The sequence below is a fragment of the Eublepharis macularius genome, chromosome 7, assembly GCF_028583425.1.
Source record: "Eublepharis macularius isolate TG4126 chromosome 7, MPM_Emac_v1.0, whole genome shotgun sequence".
NCBI lineage: Eukaryota > Metazoa > Chordata > Lepidosauria > Squamata > Eublepharidae > Eublepharis > Eublepharis macularius.
In genome coordinates, this window is record NC_072796.1 from 68,849,424 (window position 1) to 68,873,059 (window position 23,636).

A 23,636-nucleotide genomic window follows, 5' to 3' on the forward strand; every position below is an offset into this window, starting at 1 on the left:
ATTCCTGATTTGTAACAATTTTCTTCTATTAAAAGTTTTGAATTGCTTGGGAGTTTCAAGTTCCCTAAAGAGTACTGTAAGCTCCTGATTTCCAAGTATAGGTAAGGGTACTTTTATGCAACAGTGATGAACTCAGTGGGCAAAAGATTAATCTAAATAACGAAACTGATTCATGGGCTATTTTGCCATCTGACTGGAGTTCATCTTCATGAAAAGAAACGTTGATGCAGTCTGCATTTTTCTGGCTCCATGGCACGTTGTTATAAGGAACATTCTAACACATATTCCCAGTTTTCAGTATTCATGGGCATTTGTAACTGCAGATGGAGTCGATGAAATTTAGGTATCCGTGGCTGTCTTGTTATTCCTTGTGTTGGTGGGTGGCCTGGCTTTAGAACTAAACTGAGCTGTGAATGAATTGCACAAAAGGAGCTCTCATAGAAGGAGATGATAAAGGCGATGTGGGAGGCAATGCAAGGAACATTACATACATTGTCCCATTTTTTTTCCTGATGGAGAAAGCATCCCGAAGAAAGCTGTATTTAGTATTCTGATTGTTAGGATATGGATCACAGACTGTCATATGTCAAGAGTTAGTGGCCTTGACACACATACAGCTGCATGAACATTAGAAAAAGTCTAGTGCTTGTAACTATTTCCCCCCAAATGTAGAACAGTATAGTTCAATAGTATGAAACCAGTTCCTCAGGGACCCAAACATGGAAATTTGGTGTTTTGTGGCCCAACTATGGTGGGAGGACTCAATTCATCCACTGGGCTGGCTCTGATGCTTCACACAAAACAGGTGTGATGTGCTTTTTAACCTTCATCCTCATTGTTCATAAAGTTTCCCACTTTCTTTGGTAGGGAAATCTTGTTCTGACTAAAAAGAAAGAGAAAATTTAGCATTAAATGCACTCTGTGACAATAGTCTTCCACCATACTTGCCTGTGTGTGCCTATTCAAGACTGTAATGAGGCCATGCAGTTGTGCTCCTCTCCCCCCATATATCTGATACACGGACAATCTGAAATTACAAAGTTTGCTATTTCATGTCTTATACAGTATTGCTTGGTATATTGAAGGGGGAATTGTATTCAGCTAGATTTATTCATTTTCTAGAATACAAATATAATGCACACTTTATTCTCAGCTCCATTCTTATGGTAGGTTGTTAGTCTTAGTGTCACTTTTCTTTAAGGTCAAATAGTTTTGAACTTTGTATTGTTTCCTAGTCTCACATCTTTAATGTGGGAACCTTCTTTTTGTTTGGGATATACAGCCAGTTGACCAAAGGAATAAATTCAAAGACAAACTTCACATCATTATGTGAAAGGATGAGCAAAGATCACACCTCTACAGCTTATTTAATTAACACTTAATAGTTTCTTTTTTGTTTTCTGTGAGTCATGATTGGTATTTTTATCTGCTTAGTTCTTTTTAACAACAACAACAACAACAACAACAACAACAACAACAACAACAACAACAACAACAAAAGATTTAAAGGAAAGACAAAGGCAAAGGAAATAACCAGGGGGAGAATTACAAAGCAACTCAATTTGTTTGCATTTTTCTGTTCAAACAGAGCACTTCTGGTCTTATTTACAGTTAGTCAGCAATCTAATTGATTTACTTGGGTATGAGTTCTCCTTACTGGATACAGATCACAGAAAACTTTAGCGAGTGTAACTTATTTGAAAACCAAAGGAAAATGATGGCTAGTATAGTACTTAAACTTAGAGGGAAGCTTTCATGGGAAATTTCCCTGGTCTTATAAAACTTCAAGTAAAATATTTGTTGAGAACTCTTACTTAAATTTTTGCTTGACAAGGAAAACTAATATATTTTTATTGTGCTAGACCGAGTTCTGAAAGTAATAAGGAAAGAACAACTCATTGCAATTCATGTTCCAGAAATATTGTTATATAGGTTCTTGACATCATTTCTGTCAGAGAAAGACATTCATTTGAGCCTGATTCTTACTTGCCTTTTTCATGATATACAAATACATCATGATCAAAAATGTTGTTTGTGACTTAAATTAGTTGAATAAGTAACATAGAAATGGGCAAAGCTGATAGTATGTTAGGCGATTTGTTAGCGCTCTCTTTTTATGGACCACAAAAGAAAAGGGATAGAGAAAATACAGTGAACAATAAGCACACTAGACTCCAAGCTATTATGAACGACATGTCATAGATTTCATTATTTGGCACTACTTGTTTTGAGTTGGAGCTATCAGTGAAATTTTACTGTTGCCTCAACAGCCCTCTGCAGGCATGCATAAAATCAAGATGGAAAGAAATTAGAATAGTTTCTTACATTTTTAGAAAATTGGAAGATGTCAACATGGATTTAGAAAACTGACTAGAAAATCATATAGGATAACACGCATATCTAAATTATAATTATTATATGATCATTTTTGTATTTTCAGGTTTATTCCCTGCTATTCTGAATCTTGCTAGCAATGCTCATATCAGCACCAATGCTACCTGTGGAGAAAAGGGCCCTGAAATGTTTTGTAAACTTGTGGAGCATGTTCCAGGTCGACCCCTACGTAATGCACAGTGCAGGATATGTGACCATAACAGTGCAAATCCCAAAGGCAAGTTTTAATTTATTTTGCTAAAACATTTATAACCCACCCTTCTCATAGCTAAAGGCTGCTTCAGGTTGAGTATATGATACATTTTCAGGCTGCTACATGACGCTGAGCTTAAAAATGGTTTTTCTGCATACACAGAATAATATAGCCGCAAGAGCAACAACCTACTAGGAAATTAAATTGCACTGAAGTCTCATTGCAATGATGGGTCTAACAAAATGATGTTCTTCAATCCCAGTGATTTCAGCAAGTCTTAATTTTGGATAATTTTGGATGGATTGCACCTATGATTTATGTGCCATATTTACTCTCTCTGAATGAATCTTCTCTGTGGTAATTTTGTCCTTCATGTTTGTGCGTTATCAGTAAGACAGCTGTATGGCATACAGATTAAATATAACAAATTAAAGGAAACAAATTGGAATATTTGGTCTTAAATTATGTGCATGTGTTTTTTCCCAACAGAACAACACCCTATCTCAAATGCTATAGATGGCACTAATAACTGGTGGCAAAGTCCTAGCATTCAAAATGGAAGAGAATACCACTCGGTAACCATTACTTTGGATCTAAGACAGGTAAGTACTAGCAGATGAATAAAAAGTATGCCACTTTTAAGATACTTATTTTAATTATATTCAGTTTGAAATGTTTTAGCCCACTTTTGGTCACATGAACCCCTCCCCCCCTGGTAGCTTCTAATAGTAACTGAAAAATTTTAATCAAGCATTGAATAAAAAAATGTAAAACAGAAAAGGAACAAGTGCCAGCTACGTAAGTCAACAAAATCACAAAATAAAAAAACAAAAACCAACAAAATGTAATGAATGCATCAGGCTCTCAAAATAATCAGCATTGGTACATAAGTCTGCCGGGCCTCCTCGTGGCCTCTGGAGGGCTGTGCCGTGGCACCAGGCCTTCCCACCATGGCGCTGGGCATTCTCAGGCCTCTGGAGGGCCATGCTGGGCCTTCCCGACATCACAGCAGATGCCATAGGGCCTCTGGAGGACTGTGCTGAGCCTTCTTGGGCCTCTGGAGGGCTGCATTGCACCATCCTGCCACAGTGCTGGCTTTCCTGGGCCTCCAGAGGGCCGTTCTGGACTTTTCCGCTGCTGCGGCAGCCTCCTCAGGGCCTCTGGAGGGCTGTGCCATGGCACCAGGCCTTTCTGTCACTGCACTGGGTCTTCCCAGGCCTCCAGAGGCCCTGAGGAAGCCACCATGGTGGCGGGAAGACAAGCCCTGTTGCCAATGACTAAATTTTTATCCCTTCGAGTGCGCCTGCACGAGGATAAAAAGTGAGTCTTTGCCAGTATGCCTTGCCTTTTATATAGTAGGATGAGCTTTTGAGAGTCATAGCTCACTTCAAGTGGTGTATGATGGAAAATCATAATGGAAATTCTTATGAAGAAGATTACGAAGGGTGGGGGAGGACTGGAGGGAAGAGCTAAGACAGAGAGGCTTGATGTGAATTTACCCATTAATCTTTCAAGTGTAAATTTTCAATATAAAGGGAAGCAGGAAGAGAAAGGTTAGATGTGAATCCTGCCATAAATTAGTCCAGTTAAACTATGGTATAATAAATAGGCTATTTTCTGTCCTATTTTTTAAAAATTGAACGAGATAACTTCTAGGCTCATAAATCTTGTCTCAGTCCTTTGCATACAATAATGAGTTTAAAATCATGACTTCAAGGTCTTATTGGTTTAATAAAAAACTACAGATTAATAGTGTATCTCTAATGGAGATTCTTTATCATATGTGAAAATTGAATAAAAATGCAGAAGCTACATGGTTTCAATATCTCCAAATTCATAATTTTTTTTTTTTAGTTTAAATAAAGCAGTACATCAACTATGCACTTAGCACCTGGAAGATGAATATATACAGAGGACAGCAAAAAAGGCTTGTTACCGGCCATTTATTTATATTTATTGTGTGACTTCTTAGCATTAAATTGTAGAACTTTTTAGAAATGGAAAAATCTAGTAGATAATGCAGTTTCTGAGAAGAAATGAATTTGTATGACAGTATACAAATGGTATTTGATACTACACATTAAATAGAATTTGCCATACCAATAAGCTGGTATATTGGAAATGTGAGCTTTTAATGTGTGTTTTGACAGTTTCCACTAGTTAACTAATGCCCACTAGTTAAACAGTTTTGGGAAAAGGTACTTGATGAAATTACTCAAATAACAGGACATGAAATCCCAGAAGACTCAAGATATTTTTGGTGGGAATTTTATTAGAATATATTCTGGTAGTTTATAGATGTATGGTACTAGAAATTTTTTATTGCTGCGAGTAAGAGTTGAACAGAGTTGGAAGAATCAAAATATCAGTATATAAAAGCTTGGATAAACAAGGCATGGGAAATAGCAAAGTTATTGAAATGGACTGCATTTATTAGGCTAAGGGATGGATGAGCTAACTTGATTTATTTTTCTGAATGTTGGAAACCTTTAATGATTTGTAGGGAAAAGTTACGCATCTCAAGTTCCTCTCTCCCACTATTTCTTCTTTCCCTTTCCTGAAAGCCCCTTACTCTTTCCCCTTTTCTGTCTTCCTTCTCTCCTTTCTCATCCACCAGGGAAAGCCTATCTTTATCTGCATCCCTCCTTTCCCCTCCCTCTGGTAGTTTTTCCCTTGGTAAAGTTTGGCCAAGTTGCCCTGTGTCAGCTCAGGTGCTGGACTGGGCTGAGCTGCATGTTGCCAGCCAGGCTGGGGCAAGTTGCATAGAGGAGAACCTGCAAAGACAGATATTTTGCTGTTGCTACACAGACCATGTGGACATAGGGATGCCAGTCCCCTGCTAGGGGTGGGGAATCCCCCACTCTCACCTTCTACTCCCCTCCCCTGCTTACCTGGCTGGCGGGAGGGAAATGTGCCTCCTGAGGTGGGCCTCCGGGTGGTGCAGCACACTCCTGCACACTGCAGCTGCCCAATTCAGGGCAAATTCGGTCCATATTGGGCCCAATTTGGCCAGATTCAGGCTCTATTTGGCCAAAATCAGGCCACTGCATAGTGCAAGAGCATTGTCGCTCTACGCAGTAGCCTGATTCAGGCCCAAATTGAGTCAATTCAGGCCCTGGGAGAGTGCAGAAGTGCTCCCAGGGTGGTCTATGACCCGTACGATGACGTCACTTCTTGGAAGTGACATCATCACGCAAAGGGAAAAACCCAGCAACAAAAACTGTGTGCTTATATACCACCCTTCTGGACAGATTAGTGCCACGCTTAGAATGGTAAACAAATTTCCACAATATAGCTGGGGAGCTGAGGCTAAGGGGAGTGGCTTACTCAAGGCTACCTGCAGAGTTTATGGCAGTAGTGGTAGTTGAACTCTAGCAGAGTGCTGATTCACAGCCCAGGCTAGCCACTTAGCCACCATGATCAGGCCTAGAATGGTACATGGGACATTGGAAATAACATTGTTCCCATCGTGTACCCAGGTATTGCATATTAACTATCCATGGAAGGTTGGGAATGGATACATATCAGCCCATTTCATGAATACTCACAGCATTTTTTTGATTCATTCTGTATCTAGTCAGGGCCGTTTTACTTTATGAATAGATAAACAATGTATTGCAATTCATTAATGACTGCTGAAGAAAACCTTATGGCTGAAACGTGGTCTGGGGATTAAAGAGTTGTGCCTGTTCATTTGAAAGTGATTAATTGACATCTTTGTGTGTAGTTTTTTACCTTTTTCATTATTTGTACCACACAAAGGGAAGGTGCCTAACTTCGGTGCTATATATATGGGCATTGTTTTAATTCTGTGTTTTTATTGTTTCTATTAAATTTTTTATCAGTTTTTCATTTTCTATATTCACGTTGGTATTTTTTTCTTTTTGTAGTGGGATTTCATCCACTGCCCTCATTTCCATGTATTACTCATGCTGGTGTAGCACAGTGGTTAACTAATTGAGCTGTGATGCAGCTCTTCATGGGTTCAAATCTCATTACTGCCATGAACTCACCAGTAGGGCTGTGTACGGGCGGGGATATTCGGTATTTGGTAAGTGGGAAACCGATCCGGAATACTCCCAAATCCGAAGCGGCAAGCTGCTTCTGATTCGGGTTCCAGAAATTGTATTGGTATGCTCCGTGAAGATTCAGAGGATACTGAATCGAGGGGGGGAAACTCCCCCCTCCCTGGGGCAACCCCTCCACCCCCCCCGGAGAGACTCCTCCAACCCCCACCAACTTACCTGGCGGTGGGAGGGTTATCAGCTGGGCAGCGGGCCGCCACCGCTGCCATGGGGGCGGCAGCGGTGGCAGCACAAGGCTATGCGTCCTGGAGCCAGCCGACTCCTCTGCTGCCGCGCCGCCGCCCGAGCCTGCAGAGTGGTGGGGAAGGTGGGAGCCATCTCAAATGGCACGCCATGGCAATTTGAGGGGCAGGAAGGGCTGGAGGTGGCGGCTCCAGCCTTCTCCACCACCCTGCGGTCTTGGGCGGCAGCGCGGTGGCAGAGGAGCAGGCCCGGAGCCACCGCAGGGTAGGTGAGGGGGAGGTGAGGGGGTTGATGTTTAAAGGGCCCCGCCACTGCTAAACAAGCCCCGAAGCTTTCCGAAGCATTTCTGAATGCTTCAGAAAGCTTTGCTTCGGTAATACCGAAGCTTTCCAGATCAAAGCGAAACCCGAATCACCCCCGAAGCGATACCTGAATCGCACAACCCTACTCACCAGGTAAGCCACTCCTCGCAGCCCCAGCTCCTCAGCTGCACTGTGAGGATAACTACACTGACTTTGTTCACTGCTCTGAAGAACAGTATAGAAATAAACAGCTGTTATTATTACGTACATACAAGTGATGCATGCGCAGGCTTTCTGTGTTCAACTTGGAACTCTGCAAAATTCAGGACCTCCAACTCTATGTAGAAACTCTATGCACAAGCAAGTTGTTTCGTGATTTTTTAGAAAATCAAAAGTTAAATCATATTTCAAAAACTAGCTCCATGTTTTGCTTTCTTCCTTATATTTTAGGTCTTTCAAGTTGCATACGTCATTATCAAAGCTGCGAATGCTCCAAGACCTGGAAACTGGATTTTGGAGCGTTCGGTAGATGGCATTGAATTCAGTCCCTGGCAGTATTATGCAATAAGTGACACAGAATGCTTAACCAGATATAATGTGACACCAAGACTTGGACCTCCTACATACAAGAGAGATAATGAAGTGATCTGCACGTCCTATTATTCCAGGCTTGTCCCACTTGAACATGGAGAGGTAAATTTTCTTCATCTTGTATTTGTTATCTGGAGCAGGGATGTTGCCTTGACACTTATTTATTTTTTAAAAATGGCTTCTTCAGTTGCTTGCTATTCCTATCTGCTACCTTTCTGACTGTTTTTTCTGCTTTGGGTTTCCCGAAGTGGGAAACCCCAATTTTTTTTTTGCTGGCTACACCAAAATATATATTAGTATAAAAATATTTATATTTTTTCACATTATTTTTACGGTGGCTAATTATTAAAAGATTTAAGATAGTTTAGTTACATGAGGATTATAATGTTTTAAAGATTCTTTTTAAAGAGCCACCTGGAATTCAAAGCTAAAGCTTCAAGCACCTGAGTGTCTCTGTGCTGCTTGAGTTTCTACACAGGCCTTGGCATTGTTTCAAAGAGAGAGCATAATTAAAAGAGCTATGCATTGTTCTGGTCAGCTGTTGGTTGTTCTTTCTTTTAATCTGCTCTGTTCCATGGTATGGATCAGAGAGATAGTCCAGTATTATAAGGAAATAGTGCATTAAAATATGTGCCTGGTATAGTGTGAATGTCTGTCTTTATATTCTTGCAAATAGAAATCTGACCTCTAAAAATAGCTATAAAGAGAGGAACACCATAATTAATTCAGACTGAAATACATCAGAGTTCAAAGAATATTTGGGACTGAAATGCTACGAACATTATGATATTTTAAATTATTTAATACTTTAGGCTCCGTATGCACATTGGAGAAGTGAATCCGGTGTGTTTTGATAATTTTTAAAACAACATTTTAATCATAAGATTTTATTCTACTAATGAACTAAAATTAATTTTGTTAGTCTTTAACTTAGTAGCAGCAAGAAAAGTAGATCTGAGCCAAAAGGGTGAAATCTGTTGATTCGCGCCTTAGATGGAGATAGTTTTATATTCCTTCAACTCAATTGTTTAGAGAAATGTTAATTTTATATTTTCATTTCAATTTAATACATTTCTGAATGCTTAAAATACTTTTAAAAATCTTGAATGGTCAACACAATGAAGAAAGCAACATTTTAATTTTTAAAAAGGCCATGCTCCCACTGTTTCTGAGTTTCTGGTAAAAAGTTTTCTCATGTTTGCTCTTGCTTCCTAGCATTGAATACATCAGGCAGTCCTGCTATAGATGTTTTGTGTGTGTGTGTTTCTTTCTCACATAAGAATTGGACAGGTACTGCAGGACTGTTATAAAAGTTCATAAACTTTGGAGGAAAGTACAATTTCTCCCTTGTCTTTCATGCTGTATCCTTTGTATGCCAGCACCAGAATTTCAGTCCTAGTAGTCTTTGTATTGTCGAAGGCTTTCACGGCCAGAGAATGATGGTTGTTGTGACACTGAGAGATCTCTGTCTTTTGGTGCTACACCTCTGAAGATGCCAGCCACAGCTGCTGGCGAAACGTCAGGAACTACAATGCCAAGACCACGGCAATACAGCCCGGAAAACCCACAACAACCTAGTAGTCTTTGCTGTCTTAAAATACAGTTTCAGCATATTTCTGAAAGGAGATCTTTGGGATGTGGGATTCAGAAACGAATGAATTAAAAAATGTCATTAAAGAGGACAGCAGAGTGGGGGTGGGGAGCACAATAGTAATTTCATTCTGATAATTATTTTGCAAAGTGACCCCTTCTTGCTTTGCTTATTTTTTTTGTTGCGGAGAAATATATTTTGAACACAATACATTTCTTATACTGAATCAGACCATTGGTTTGTCAAGGGCACTACTATCTACTCAGACTGGCAGCAGATCTCCAGTGTTTCAAGCAGAGGTCTTTCTCATTACCTGTTTCATCATGCTTTTAACTGGAGACACCAGAGATAGAACCTGGTACCTGTTTTGTCATGACTACCAACAACAAGGTTGTAATGAACTTGATCTCTGTCTTTAGATCCACACATCACTGATCAATGGTAGGCCTAGTGCTGATGACCCTTCACCAGTATTATTGGAATTTACTTCTGCCCGATATATCCGTCTTCAGCTGCAGCGTATAAGAACTCTTAATGCTGACCTCATGACCCTTAGCCATCGTGATCCTAAAGATGTTGATCCTATTGTTACTCGAAGGGTAAGTTACAAATGCATATTTGTTGTTTTGATATGCATGTGGTGATTTATCTCTCTTTTAATGAAGCCTCTGGTCCTATTGGGATTTTGTCTCTGTGGTATGGTGATTAATTATCATACTATAAAGATTCTTTCCAGTGAAACATTCACTGTATAAAATTGACATATCAAAATAACCCTGTAATTATTTTAAATTAAGTTTGAGTGTCAAAAAGTAATGTGCAGATTGGGCATAGTAACATAGGATAGTATATTGTGTTGCTAAAGTAATTGACAGTGCTATCCTATGCAGTTATTCCAGTTTAAGGCCATTGACTTCAATGGACTTAGACTGGAGTAACTCTTCATAGGATTGCACTGTCAGTTACTTTGCTAAAGTTATTAAATTATTTATTATTATTAAATTATTTAATTCACTGGGTGGCTTTTATCCAAATTAATTCTTTCTAGAGTTTATAGAGTTTATTTTTTCTTTTTTCTCCCTATTTCTTCTTACTGTATTTTGATTTATTATATATACAAAAGCAAGAATTATACATGTTGATAACTGTACAATCAGCCCCACCTGGAAAATATATTATTATGTGGACACCGTACTCTTTATTTGAAAACCATAATATACAAGTTGATAAATGCAGCACTACTCTTCCTGCCTTTTATAGATGAAAGATCAAGCTTCTGTATTTATGTAAGACTGTAGCATAATCCATCCAGTATAGATTTCACAGCAAATCTTAATTTTCACAGAAAGCACTGACACTTTGGCTGGGGTATAGCCACAGGCTTTCAGTTAGCTGGATGGTATCCATGTGTTTTTTTAAATGAGTGGCCACTTTAATAAGATCTTACTAAGGACTAATGTACTATATATATAATACTTTACCTTGAATTTTATTTTTTTTCTGAAGCCAAATTGAATTTTTAGCCCCTGAGTTGGTCTTCTGAGTAGCTTACGATGAACATAGATGGGATAGTTTGCACTGTGCTTAATTTTAGATCCATGTGGACTTGTAGAGGATTTGTGCATTGATTCAGATGTACAAATTCAGTACAGCTTGACAGATGGCATAAATCTATATTTAAAAGTATGGCTTGCATCATCCCTGAGAAACTGAAGACAAGTCACTACTGAGTTCACTAATTATTATGTGTCCCAGCTTTTCTTACAGAATCTAAAATTAATCTTATCTAAACAGAAGCATTTGGGCAAAATCAAGCTCATTATTATCCTCAAAAATGTTAGTAGGGTTTGCACAGAACTTTTGTGGGAATCATAGAAGTTTACGTGCCTGCGGTCAGAATTAGCTTTGAATTGAAAAGTGGCAGAGAAGTGCCTCTGGCTTAGAAGGTCTGGCATAACAGAATAGTAATGCTGGCATAATGCTGGCAGGAGGAGATAACATTGCTCCTTTCCCCAGATGCCACTCTGGGATCTGTGTACCTCTGGCATCTGCTTGTCCAATTTATATGAATAGCTGTCAGCTTGTAGAGCCCAAGGATGTGCACAAGATACTTGCAGAGCTGAGACTGGCTACCTATATTCTGGAGCCTTGCCCTTCTAGGCTGATAAAGTTTCCAGGGGGGAATGGCTGACTGGGTGAGGGGAGTGATAAATGCTTCCTTTGGAACAAGAATTATACCACCCATGCTCAAGGAGGCATTAATTAGATCTGCGTTGAAAAAACCCTCTGTGAGCCCTAATATGTTGGAGAACTTCCTGCCAGTCTCCATTCATCCGTTCTTGTGCATGGTGCATGGTGTGGTTGCTTCTCAGCTTCAGGGGTTTTTGGAAGAGACTGATTTTCTGTACCCATTTCAATATAGCTTCAGGCCATAATTTGGAACAGAGACTGCAGTGGTAGCCTTGGTTGATTGGTTGATGACCTTTACCAAGGAAAAGTGTGACCCTGCTAGTCCTGCTGAATCTCTCAGTGGCCTTTGATACCATCGACAATGATATTCTTCTGAATTATCTCTCAACCTTGGCACTAAGGGGCACTGTGTTATATGGTGCTTTGAGTCCTATCTGAGTGATCAGTATTAGGGGACTCCTGTTCTACTCTATGGCTATTAACCTATGGAGTCCCACAGAGATCAGTTTGACCCCCCCATGTTATTTAATATTTACATGTAGCCACTGGAGAGATCATCAGAAGGTGTGAGCTGCGGTATCACCAATAAGCGGATAATACCAAGCTCTACCTTATTTTTCCATCGAATTTTAAGGATGCTGTTGTTGTTCAGAATTGGTGCTTGGAGTCAGTAATCGTCTGAATGAGAATGAACAAGCTGAAGCTTAAATCTGACAAGACAGAGGTTCTTTGGGTTAGTAGAAAAGTAGCCAGCACTGTGAGATCTCTCCTGTCTTGGATGGGGTCTCATTCCCCTTGAAAAGTCAGGTTTGCAACTTAGGAGTACAGCTTGACACAGTGGGCACCTGAGAAAGTCAGGTGGCTTGAAGTGTGTTTGCCTAGCTTTGGCTGGTGTGTCAGCTGCTCCCGTTCCTAGCTCAGTCAGATTCGGCTGCAGTGACCCATGCCTTAGTTATATCTTGACTGGACTATTGCAACGTGCTCTACTTGGGGCAATCCTTGAAGATGGTTCAGAAGCTGTAAGTAGTGCAGAATTCTGCAGCTAGACTGCTGGTTGGGGCCAGCATCTGAAATATGTGACTCCAGTATTACAGGAATTACTTGATCTGCCCCAAGTTCAATTTAAACTGTTGGTTTCATCCTTTAAAACCCTACATGGCTTGGGACCAGGGTAGCTAAGGGACTGTACATTCCTGCTTGGGTGTTAGGATTACAGAGATAGGCCGTCCTGACTATCCATTCAACCAAAGAAGCTTAGTTGGTGGGTGCACAGGAGAGGACTTTTTTGTTGTCAGTCCCGCAATCTCTCCACTTTTTATCTTCAGGAGGCAGCTGCAGATTTTATTTAGAACAGCTTTTTTTTTTTTTTTTTGCTTAACCACTTTTTAATGTATTTGGTAGCTGGCTCAAGGTTGACTCAACCTTCCATCCTTCTGAGGTTGGTAAAATGAGTACCCAGTTTCCTGGGGGTAAAGTGTAGATGACTGGGGAAGGCAATGGCAAACTACCCCATAACAAAAAGCCTGCCAAGAAAATGTCATAATGCGACATTCCCCCCAAGGGTCAGTAATGACTCGGTGCTTGCACCTTTACCTTGTTATGTTTATGATAGTGCCTGTTCTAATTCCCATACACAAATTCTATTGAAATTAGTAACACTTTATAGCACCTTCATTCAAACTCTGACGTAGCTATTTTGTTGAAAATGATAGAACGCAATATTTGTATTCTTTTTCCTGTTCTAATAGCCTTTATTAATCAAACTTTGCTTTATTCAGTATTACTATTCAATAAAGGACATATCCGTTGGTGGTATGTGTATCTGTTATGGTCATGCTCGAAGTTGTCCTTTGGATAAAGTCACAAAGGTATGTTTTGATTTTTAATCCCTTCTTACTTATTCAGGTTACATAACTCCCTCCCCAGTGTCATTATTCTCAAGAGAACTCAATTATGCTACTAAATAAAAACAGTTTCTTAGTTCATTACTCTTTTGATTGTTCTCCACCTATTGAAGTAATAAATGCCTGTGTGTTGTCCTCTATAGCTCTTTAAATCATACAGAAAGAAGCTTATTAATATAGCTTAATTATATCACCTTTTGAGTTCGTGCAATGTTATTGGCAAAAATGCTTTGGGGCCGAAGAAAAAAACTACAAACTCAGGACTGTATTTTTCATGGCTCCTTTCAGAATAGAATAATAATTGAGAAGGTATACCATTGCAAATTAAGAAAATACGTTGCAGGATGTAACTGTATTCAGATAAATATTTTATGCTTATTATTCTGCAGTGCCTCCTTGCTTGATCACCAGCTGTATGCCCATAAATGTGTTATACACAAACACATTAAAGTGCATATGTGCAAGAAGCATAAATAATGCATGCATGTACACATTTGGACAGGCCTGTGTATCTTTCAAACATACATAAAAGTTGATCCACTGGAATCTTTTAGAGGTTTCTTTCCCCTCTTGTACTACATCATAATTGCCATTGTGGTTGTATATGCACCAGTGCTTTAATTATTAGAAATAATCCTACATTTTCAATACTACCTGCTTCTTTTCCCAAGAATCAAAGGTTTATGAATGCTGTACATGCACAAATGTAATTAAGCACCCACATACCCTCTAATATGTTCTTTACTGTATTCTGAAAAATTGATGAGAATTTTCAAAGTGACTGGCTTCTTACATTTTATCTGAATTAATGAGAATTCAAGTTCCTGCTAGAAGCCAAAATTAACAGATATATAGGCTATAGGATGTACAAATTCAATGATGCAAATTCACGCAAACCTATAAAGGGAAAAGAAAATAACTGAAAGAAGAGAGTGAACAGAAAAAATGTATTGCATGACTTCTGCCATATGAATCACCCAGAATCTTGCATTGCTTACATAAAAGATGTGATTTTTGTGCCAGAGAACCAAGTGGAAACAATGCTAGATCAGTGCCTTGTTATTATATGACAGATCATATGGTCTAGAATAATAGTACTCCCGTCATTGAGCTCTTTGTCCTGAAGTTCCTTCCACCGCATGTTTTACGAGATTCTTCATGCTTTTTTCAAATAGGTTAATTTCTTTACCAGGACAAAGCCTTTTGCAACCTCTTAATCTGTATATGGGTCAATCTTGACATAAATATGTAAAAGATATTTCAGGTGTTACAAAATATCAGGCAAAGAGGTAGCTTGTTTTAAGGCTTTAGGCAACAGAGCTATATTATATAATGGCAATGTTTTTAAACCTTTAATCCATTAGCGCCCATCAAGTATGTAACATCATCAGCAAATAACTCTCCAAGCCACAAATAAAATATTAGGAGGACATAAAAGCTATGCCCCAGAAAAGGCCAACGTCATTTATATTTATGACACATGCATGCAATACAGAGATCTCAAGCATACATTCAGTGAAATCCTTGTTCTTGAGAGCCATTAGGTAACTTCTTGGTATTAGGTTCCTGTTTGTTGTGTGACGCTCTCTGGCAGAAATCTATCGGGAATTTTATCTTCAGGGCAAGGAAAATCTGTATAAAATAACTCTTTTCAGGGGGCTTACAGAAGCCGTTGCAAGTGGAGAGGAAGAGCTGCCTAAAATCCTGATTTATCCCAGTTTTCCCTTCCAAAGTTTGAATGTTTCCTAAGATTTGAAGATCACTCTGGAAGCAATCCTAAACAGGTCAACTCAGGTGTAAGTCCATGTTATTCAGTAGTTCTTAATCCCAGGAAAGTGTCTTTAGGATTGCAGCCTCTGTGTGTATATGCATGCACAAATGCACAGCTTCTCTTGAAGATCATTTTCAGTTTTTTAACCTTTGTAGAAACTACAGTGCCAATGTGAACACAACACTTGTGGTGAGAGCTGTAATGAGTGTTGCTCTGGCTACCATCAGGCACCGTGGCGACCAGGAACCATTTCTGCTGGCAACAGATGTGAGAGTATGTAACCCTAAAGTGACAATTCTGTAAATACTGGCCTTTTATGTTGATGAGGTGTGCAGTCTAGCCATTACTGAAGCCGGTGGAATGGTCTACTGCATGAAACTCTGTGATATTTAATATATGAGTATTTGTCAAATTAGTATGACTGACTGGAATGTTAATTCTGGGCTGGCTATGTTAAGGTAAAGCAATGAAATCGGTAGACTTGGTGATGTAGCCCCTTTTCTTTGTTATATGGCTGCTGTAAACCGAGTAGCATTTTAAAAAATAATTCTATAGGCGATGTATTGTCGAAGGCTTTCATGGCCGGAGAACAATGGTTGTTGTGGGTTTTCCGGGCTGTATTGTTGTGGTCTTGGCATTGTAGTTCCTTTTTAAAAAAAAATTTTTTTTATTGGATTAGAAATATTTTAATATCCATTACAATCAATTTCCTTTAAATATTCCAATTCTAACCCCCTCCCTTCCCCCCCCCTTTTATTGACTTCCAACAGTTTTCCAACCCCTTATCTATTTTCCCCTACTCATTTCAAACTTATTGTACCTATTAAACATATATTTTCACTCTCTTCTAAGCTTATCTATTATATCACAGTGCTATCTCTATTTCTCTTCCCGTTTAACTTAACAACTAAATAATACATTTCTGGCATATATTCTTCAATAATCATTTTAGTAGCCTATACTCTATCTTACTCATTCTGGTCTCGTCAATATGGGACAAACAATTTGTCCCTCGTTATACATAACTTTAAGTACATTACAAACATTGCATGCATTCAATATAAGTCAATCAATTTAACCCATACTCCATATATTACTCTTTGCTTCCTTCTATATATCTTATCTTCGTACTGTTTTAATTATCTAATTTCTCCATTATGCAACTGTGTCAGAAATAGTCAGTCACTTTAACCCATATACACATTCAGCATAAGTCAATCAATTTGACCCATATTCTGTATGCTACTGTATATTTCCCCCCCCTTTCTTATATTCATTCATTTTAATTATATAAATTCTCCATTATACCATTATCTGCCAGCAATGGAATTAATTAGTTTCTGTCCTTATAGATCTTATAATAACACCACTATTACTTAATACTATATATAGTAGTCAAATAAAATAATTGCTTAGAAATTTTCAATTGACTCTCCACCCCCCGGTATAGTCACTTCTCTCTTCTTTTGTTGTATTTCAGTAATTTTCAAACTGCCACAGTTCTCCTCCCACCTCCCATTTTTTCACCAAGTACTGTTTCAGCTTCTCCCAATCCGTGTTAAACTGTCCTGGATCAAGGTCTCTCAATTTTCTTGTCATTTTGTCCATCTCCGCCATGTACAGCAATTTGTAAATCCAATCCTCAATAGTTGGCACTTCTTGTACTTTCCACTTCTGCGCGTACAAAAGTCTGGCCGCTGCTGTCATATAAAATAGCAATGTCCTGTATTGTGCTGGAATATCCTCCATTCCCAAATTCAGTAGCAGGAGTTCTGGGTTCTTATTAACTTGAAATTGTAAAATTTCACTTATTACTCTTATTGTTTCTCCCCAGTACTGCCTAGCTACCTCACAAGTCCACCACATGTGATACAAAGATCCCTCATGCTTTTTACATTTCCAGCATTTGTTAGACATATTCAAATTCCCTAGCGCAATTTTCTTTGGTGTCAAATACCAACGAAAAATCATTTTATAGACATTCTCTTTAATATTGGTGATCTTCAGCGTATTTTTCCACAAGTATTCCCACGCCTCCATTGTTATTTCTTTATTAAAGTTTATAGCCCACTTCACCATTTGCACTTTAACTGTCTCATCTACAGTGTACCATTTTAGCAACACCTTGTAGACCTTAGAAATTTCCTTTTTGTCTTCTTGTAAAATTACTTCCTCTAATTCCGAGTTCTCCATTCTTATTCCTCCCTTTGCATAGTCCGAGTTGTAAAGATCTCTAATCTATCTATATTGAAACCAGTCATAATTTAAAGACAACTCTTCTTGCGTCTTTATTCTTAATTTAGAAAGGTCTGTTTGTGTTATTTCCTTGTATGTTAAACATTGTTGTTCATTGTCAACATTGCACCAAACGACAGAGATCTCTCAGTGTCACAGACTGTGGTTTCGCCAGCAGACTGTGACACTGAGAGATCTCTGTCGTTTGGTGCTACACCTCTGAAGATGCCAGCCACAGCTGCTGGCAAAATGTCAGGAACTACAATGCCAAGACCACAGCAATACAGCCCGGAAAACCCACAACAACCATAATTCTATAGGCCCTGAATTCTGAAGTGTAGAGAAAGTAGAGGTCTTCACCTTTAGCAGTGCACTCTGTTACAGATGGGTGTGTATGTCTGGAAAAAGTTGAGGAGAAGCTACCAGATGTCTGTTTCTCCTTATTGCATCTGGCCTTCAACTGACTTCCTGGGCATGGTTGCAGGGAAACATGGCCAACTGCACTGAACCTGGAAAACTTCTCAGGTCCTGCATGGCCTTATTTAAGGGTGAGGCCTCTCACTTCCCTTTTCTCAGCTGTCAGCTGATATGCTAAGTTGGATGCTCTCATACAAGAAGCAGGGTGTTTTGTTTTGTTGTTGTTGAAGAATTCTTCATTATTCTAAAGTATAGTATAATAACATAAACCTTACTGGCCTAATTTTCTAGAACTAACTTGTACGTATGGAGTGGTTAGCCATTTGGCTTTCAGGCAGTGTGGAAAGCGAACAAAAATGATGTATTATTAGCAATTATGTCATTTAATAAGGGATGGTATTGTTGGTCCAATGTTATCTATAGCCTGCTGTTAAAAGCACTGTTTTTGGTGTTACTATATTAGTACTGCATATGTTTGGCATGATTTGATTGACTGTTCTGCTTATATTTAACTGTATTGTATACAATAGACATTGTATTTGTATTGATTCTTTTAGAATGCAACTGTCATAACAAAGCAGAAGACTGTTACTATGATCAGAATGTGGCAGATCAAAAAAGAAGTAAAAACATCCATGGCCAATTTAAAGGTGGTGGAGTGTGTATAAACTGTACCCAGCATACCACTGGAATAAATTGTGATGTGTGTATTGATGGATACTATAGGCCACATAAAGTAAGCATTTTTTGGAATGGCATTCTTATACTTTGAAGTATTCTAAGAGTGACTTAAATCGTTTATTTATTTTGCAAATACAGTATCTTCAAAACCATTAACTCATACTGCAGGAAAAGCTATTACCCAAGTAAACTGAATTGGTATCTTTGGATAAAAGAACTGTGCTCCCAGACATGTGAGACTGTTTTGTGTGAACCAAGCTCTTCCATGTTTATGCAGCTGTTCAAGTCAGATTATATAAACTTAACATCTATCAAGGGGTCACCTCCAATGATGAGAGGCTGACTTTTGCTAAGGTTTCCGCTTTACCTCTCAGATGAGAGAAGAGGGGTACCGGCTTATTGTGCTTGTCTGCGTATTCTTTCTGCTTGTTAGCTTCTCCTAATGCTCACCTCCTCCATTCTCACACATGGAAATATCTCCAGGCTATAGGACCAGGACTGAGCACATTTTAATGGTTTGGAGTTGTAGCTCTGCGCCTAGTAATTTTGGTGAGACTGCTTTGCGACTGGAATTTCTGTTCCAAGACTGCCCATGGCTGTCAACCCTGTAATGTCTGACTAGAAAGGTCCCCCTGCTTTCTATCCCCTCCCCCACAAACTATGCAGATCATATTTGTCCACTGAGGTGTATAAATTGCAGCGCTGCTGTTACTTCCATTACCTTTATACCTTCAGGTAAAAACCAAGTGTGCGTTTTCACTAGCATCTGACAGTTGGAGAATCTAAACATTTCTTTTGTTTCAGATATCTCCCTATGATAATAACCCTTGTACTCCTTGTGAATGTGATTTATTTGGGTCTCTTGGATTTGACTGTGTTAAGGATGATGATCATGCTGAATTACAGCATGGTAAGTGACCATAAAAAGCACGTTGGGTAAATATTGGTTCATCTACGGTCTTCCTGCGCAGTCCCACATGGGACTGCACATGTGCAGGCCTGCTGATCTTGGAGGTTTTTTTATAGCTCAGAGCCACTAGGGGGCGCCCTCGCCCTTCAGCACGCTTGCGTGGCCATCTCTCCCACCGAAAACGTCTCCTAAAGGGCGGGGTGCCCCCGACGTACCCTCAGTTCCTCTTTTGCCGCCGACCTTAGAGGATCTGATAGTAGCTCTTCATCGATGATGTTCCTATTCCACTGTGAAAATGTCGGAGAAAGCATTTTTGAAACGGTGCGTTTCGTGCGATAGAAAAATGACCTGGTCTGATGGTCATTCTAATTGCCTGTATTGTTTAGGGGAGATCCACAACACGGCTTGTAAACACTGCCGTACCTTCCCTCCGAAGGCCAGAGCAGAAAGGGCAGGTAGACTGCAAGCCTCTTTATGGCAGCGCGCCATGGCGGTGACCGAACTTGCCACCGCGCGTTCTACCGCCTCCAAAAAGTCTACCCAGCCTGGGCCGAGTTCTTCAGGGACCAAGACACCTCGCTCCCATTCCTCTCTGGCCCACACCAAGTCCCGTCCGTTGGAACCAACCGCTTCGAAGGTGCGAAGTCCTTCGGAACCGACTTTCCCTACTTCTTCGGATCCAAGTGCACCAGAGTCGAGATCACCACGTACTCCCTCGGCGTTGATGGCAATTGCTTCTCACTCTCCGACTCCACAGGAAGGTTCCGCAACTCCAAGACCACTGGAACCAAGGATGCCTCGGAGTGGAACAGCTTTGGACCGGTGGTCTTCTCGGAGCTGACGCAGTGTCTCCTCGGTTCCAAAACCTTTGGTTCCTACAGCTTCTTCAGATCCGTCTGGTCCCGTTCTGGAAAAGAAGAAGAAGCGTCAATCTTCTAAACAGGATAAGGAGATATTAGAGAGCGTTATCTCTCCTTCTCCATCAGGGGATCCTCAGAGTGACGTTGACTCCGTTCCACCTGCAAAGAGACATAGAGGATCGGGTGACCATCTGTCCCCCAGTACCACATGTTCTAAAAGCCCGACAGAGGAGGACGTGATCCTGATAGAGAAGCCACCCACTCCTTCGGGGTGTTCCAAGTCCCCTTTTCAGGAGTCATGGTCCTCGCACTCATCTTGGGGGGGAAAGAGGCGATCAAGGCGTCCGGATAGCCCATCTGTCAAGGGAAAGGGTAGTCCATATTATGACCGTCACCGTTTTTGGGATGACCCGGCCCTGCACCGCTATCATAGAGAGTTCTTACTTTTTTGATTATAGGTGCAGAGAGCGTTCTAGATCTCCATCAGTACATGCATATTTGTACCTGGGTTTGAGGTGATCCCCAAGGCTGTCAGACGCTGAGAATGAGGATTGGTTCTGACGCTCAAGGTCCTATAATTCTTCTCCCTCTGATTTACCTGAGGGTGTGATCAGTCCGTCCAAGGAGGCTTCACCCACAGATGATTTTAGGGATTACAATGGGCTCCTTCAATGGATGTCTAAGGCCCTTGAGATTGAAGTGGCTTCTACGGAACCACATTCTAAGGACAAGATTTTAAAACACATATATTCTGGATCGACTACTGTGGTTGCCTTTCCTATGATCGAGGGCCTAGTTGAACTTCTCCTGGGCTTGAAGCCTGCTTCCACCCCAGCTACAAACGAGAAGGTGGAAAATCTCTACAGGGTCAAAAATGACCAGTGTCAATTCCTGTCTCTTCATCCCACTCTGTCCTCTATAGTTACTGAGAACATGCAAGCGAAGCCTAAGCAGGGGTCCCTGTCTGTCCCCTCGGACAAAGAGAGCAGGAAGATTGACAACATGTGACGTAAAATGTATACCTCTGCTGCCTTTGGAATTAAAATTGCGAATTATGCTACTATGATGTGCGCATACCAACTACTTCTGTGGAATATGGTTGCTACATTCATTCCGCAACTGCCGGGAGATCAGAGAGTCTTCCTTCGAGTGATTCAAGAGGAGGCTGTCCGTCTATCCCGCCACCAGATTAATGTGTGCTGAAACATGGCAGATACTTCCACCAGGTCTCTACTTTCTGCTGTTGTGCCCCGTAGGTTTGTGTGGCTGAGGACCACAGCTCTACTGGCAGAGACTAGGAATAAGGTCGAGGATGTCCCTTTTGAGGGGCAGACTCTATTCTCTGAAAAGACGGATGACTATTTGTCAAAGAAGCGCAAGGATAGGCTCACAGTGCGTTCATATGGAGTGTTCCAACAACAACTTTCTAATAGGCCTCAATATAGGCCTTTTATGAGGAGCCGAAATCAATGTTTTCACCCCTACCAAGGGTACGGTTACCAGACTCAGAGATTGTATCAAAGCCCGCAGTCGTCCTTTTCGAGAAGGAAGCAAGGGCACAAGAATAAGCAGGGAGGTCATCAACAACAGGCCAAGGAACAACCCCAATCCCTCAAGTTTTGACAATTACAGGGACCTGACCCATTCTTTGAGAACAGGCTGAGTTTGTTTTTTGATGAATGGCGCAATATCACCTCTGATGTTTGGGTTTTACAAATAGTTAGAAATAGTTATAAAGTTGAATTTTTTCAGTTTCCTTGTCTCCGGCTCCCTGCTTTCTCTACTCCAAGTTTTCAACTTGGGGTGCTAGATGAACTCTCAGTCCTCTTAGACAAGGGTGCTATTGAAGAGGTGACAAACGAAACCTCACCTTTGGGGTTTTATTCTAATTTATTTGTAGTAGAGAAGAAGGATGGCGGTCTCCGCTCCATCCTGGACCTTCGCAAGTTGAACAAATCTGTCAAGGTCTGCAGGTTTAAAGTGACCACCTTATAGATGGTGCTGACCCTATTATCCTCACAGTCGTGGTTTGGGGTTTTGGACACTTACTTTCATATCTTGATTTTTCAGGAACATAAAAAGTTTCTTCGTTTTACTTATGGTACTAAAATTTTCCAGTACCGAGTCCTCCCTTTTGGTTTATCCATGGCCCCGAGAGTTTTCACAACATGCATTGCGGTGGTCATTGCCTTCCTGCTGTTGTCAAAGGCTGCTGTATTTTTCCCTATTTAGATGATTGGTTGATTGTTGGGAGTTCTGCTGATGATGTGAACAGGCAGATCTCACTCACTTTATCTACTTGCCAAAGATTGGGCTTGTTTGTTAACTTTAAGAAGTCGAAACTTTGCCCTTCCAGAGTTACCCAGTTTATAGGGGCTGTCATGGACGGGGTGCACGATGCAGGTTTTCTGCCCACTGACCGAGTGCAGAAAATAAAAGCGCTAGTTAAGAAATTTAAGAGGTGTAGATTCCAACCCGCTAAGCTCATCCAGGTCTTGCTGGGGTACATGACATCTATCACTGCTGTTGTACCCCTCGCGAGACTACATATGCGCCCCTTACAGTTGTGGTTTATTTCCGTATTTGTTGTAGAGAGAGAGACTCAGTCCAAGAAGCTTAGTATCCCTCGGAGAGTCCTCTTTTCCTTAGATTGGAGGATGAATGATTCTAACCTGTATAAGGGAATCCCTTTGGGGTATAGACAATCCGAGATATCAATTATGACACATGCATCTACCCTAGGTCGGAGTGCGCATTACAATGAGTCCTACATTTATGGGAGGTGGGATGAACTGGAGTGTCAGGAACATATCAATTTGCTTGAACTGAGAACAGTGTTGTATGCCTTGATTTCCTTTTCAGATCTCGTGAAGAACAAGACAGTCTAGATTTTGAATGACAATACAGCCACCATGTTTTATATAAACAAACGGGTGGGCACTGTGTCTGTTACTCTATGCAGAGAGGCGATAAAGGTCTGGAACTGGGCTGTAGATCACTCAGTATGGCTACAATCAGTCCATATTCCTGGTGTAGACAACACGATCGCGGACCATCTCTGCAGGTTGCAAGGGGAAAATCATGAGTGGTCGCTAAAAGACAATTACTTACGTCCAGTCTTTACCAAGTGGGGTTGTCCCAATATAGACCTGTTTGCTTCAGAAGAAAACCACAAGGTTCCCCGCTACTGCTCAAGAGGTGGAGCAGGCCACGAGTCCCTTGGGGACGTGTTTCAACTAGAGTGGTCGAATCACCTCTTCTTTCGGTTTCCTCCTTTCCCTCTGATAGCCAGAGTCATCAGCAAAATACAGGCAGACAGGATGTCAGTA

General features: G+C 40.5%; 1 protein-coding gene across 1 annotated transcript in view; it reads left to right on the forward strand.

Moving 5' to 3' along the window:
- Window positions 1-1,462: 1,462 nt before the first annotated feature.
- Window positions 1,463-23,636, forward strand: part of LAMA1 (laminin subunit alpha 1) — a gene marked incomplete at its 5' end in the record, with an annotated part of 132,054 nt that continues 109,880 nt past the window's right edge. Inside the window, 9 exons of the mRNA XM_054985784.1 lie at window positions 1,463-1,500; window positions 2,439-2,611; window positions 3,077-3,189; window positions 7,608-7,850; window positions 9,759-9,938; window positions 13,308-13,397; window positions 15,360-15,477; window positions 18,414-18,592; window positions 19,342-19,447. Of these exons, the coding sequence (XP_054841759.1) occupies window positions 1,463-1,500; window positions 2,439-2,611; window positions 3,077-3,189; window positions 7,608-7,850; window positions 9,759-9,938; window positions 13,308-13,397; window positions 15,360-15,477; window positions 18,414-18,592; window positions 19,342-19,447 (1,240 nt within the window). The remainder of the gene's footprint in view (window positions 1,501-2,438; window positions 2,612-3,076; window positions 3,190-7,607; window positions 7,851-9,758; window positions 9,939-13,307; window positions 13,398-15,359; window positions 15,478-18,413; window positions 18,593-19,341; window positions 19,448-23,636) is intronic.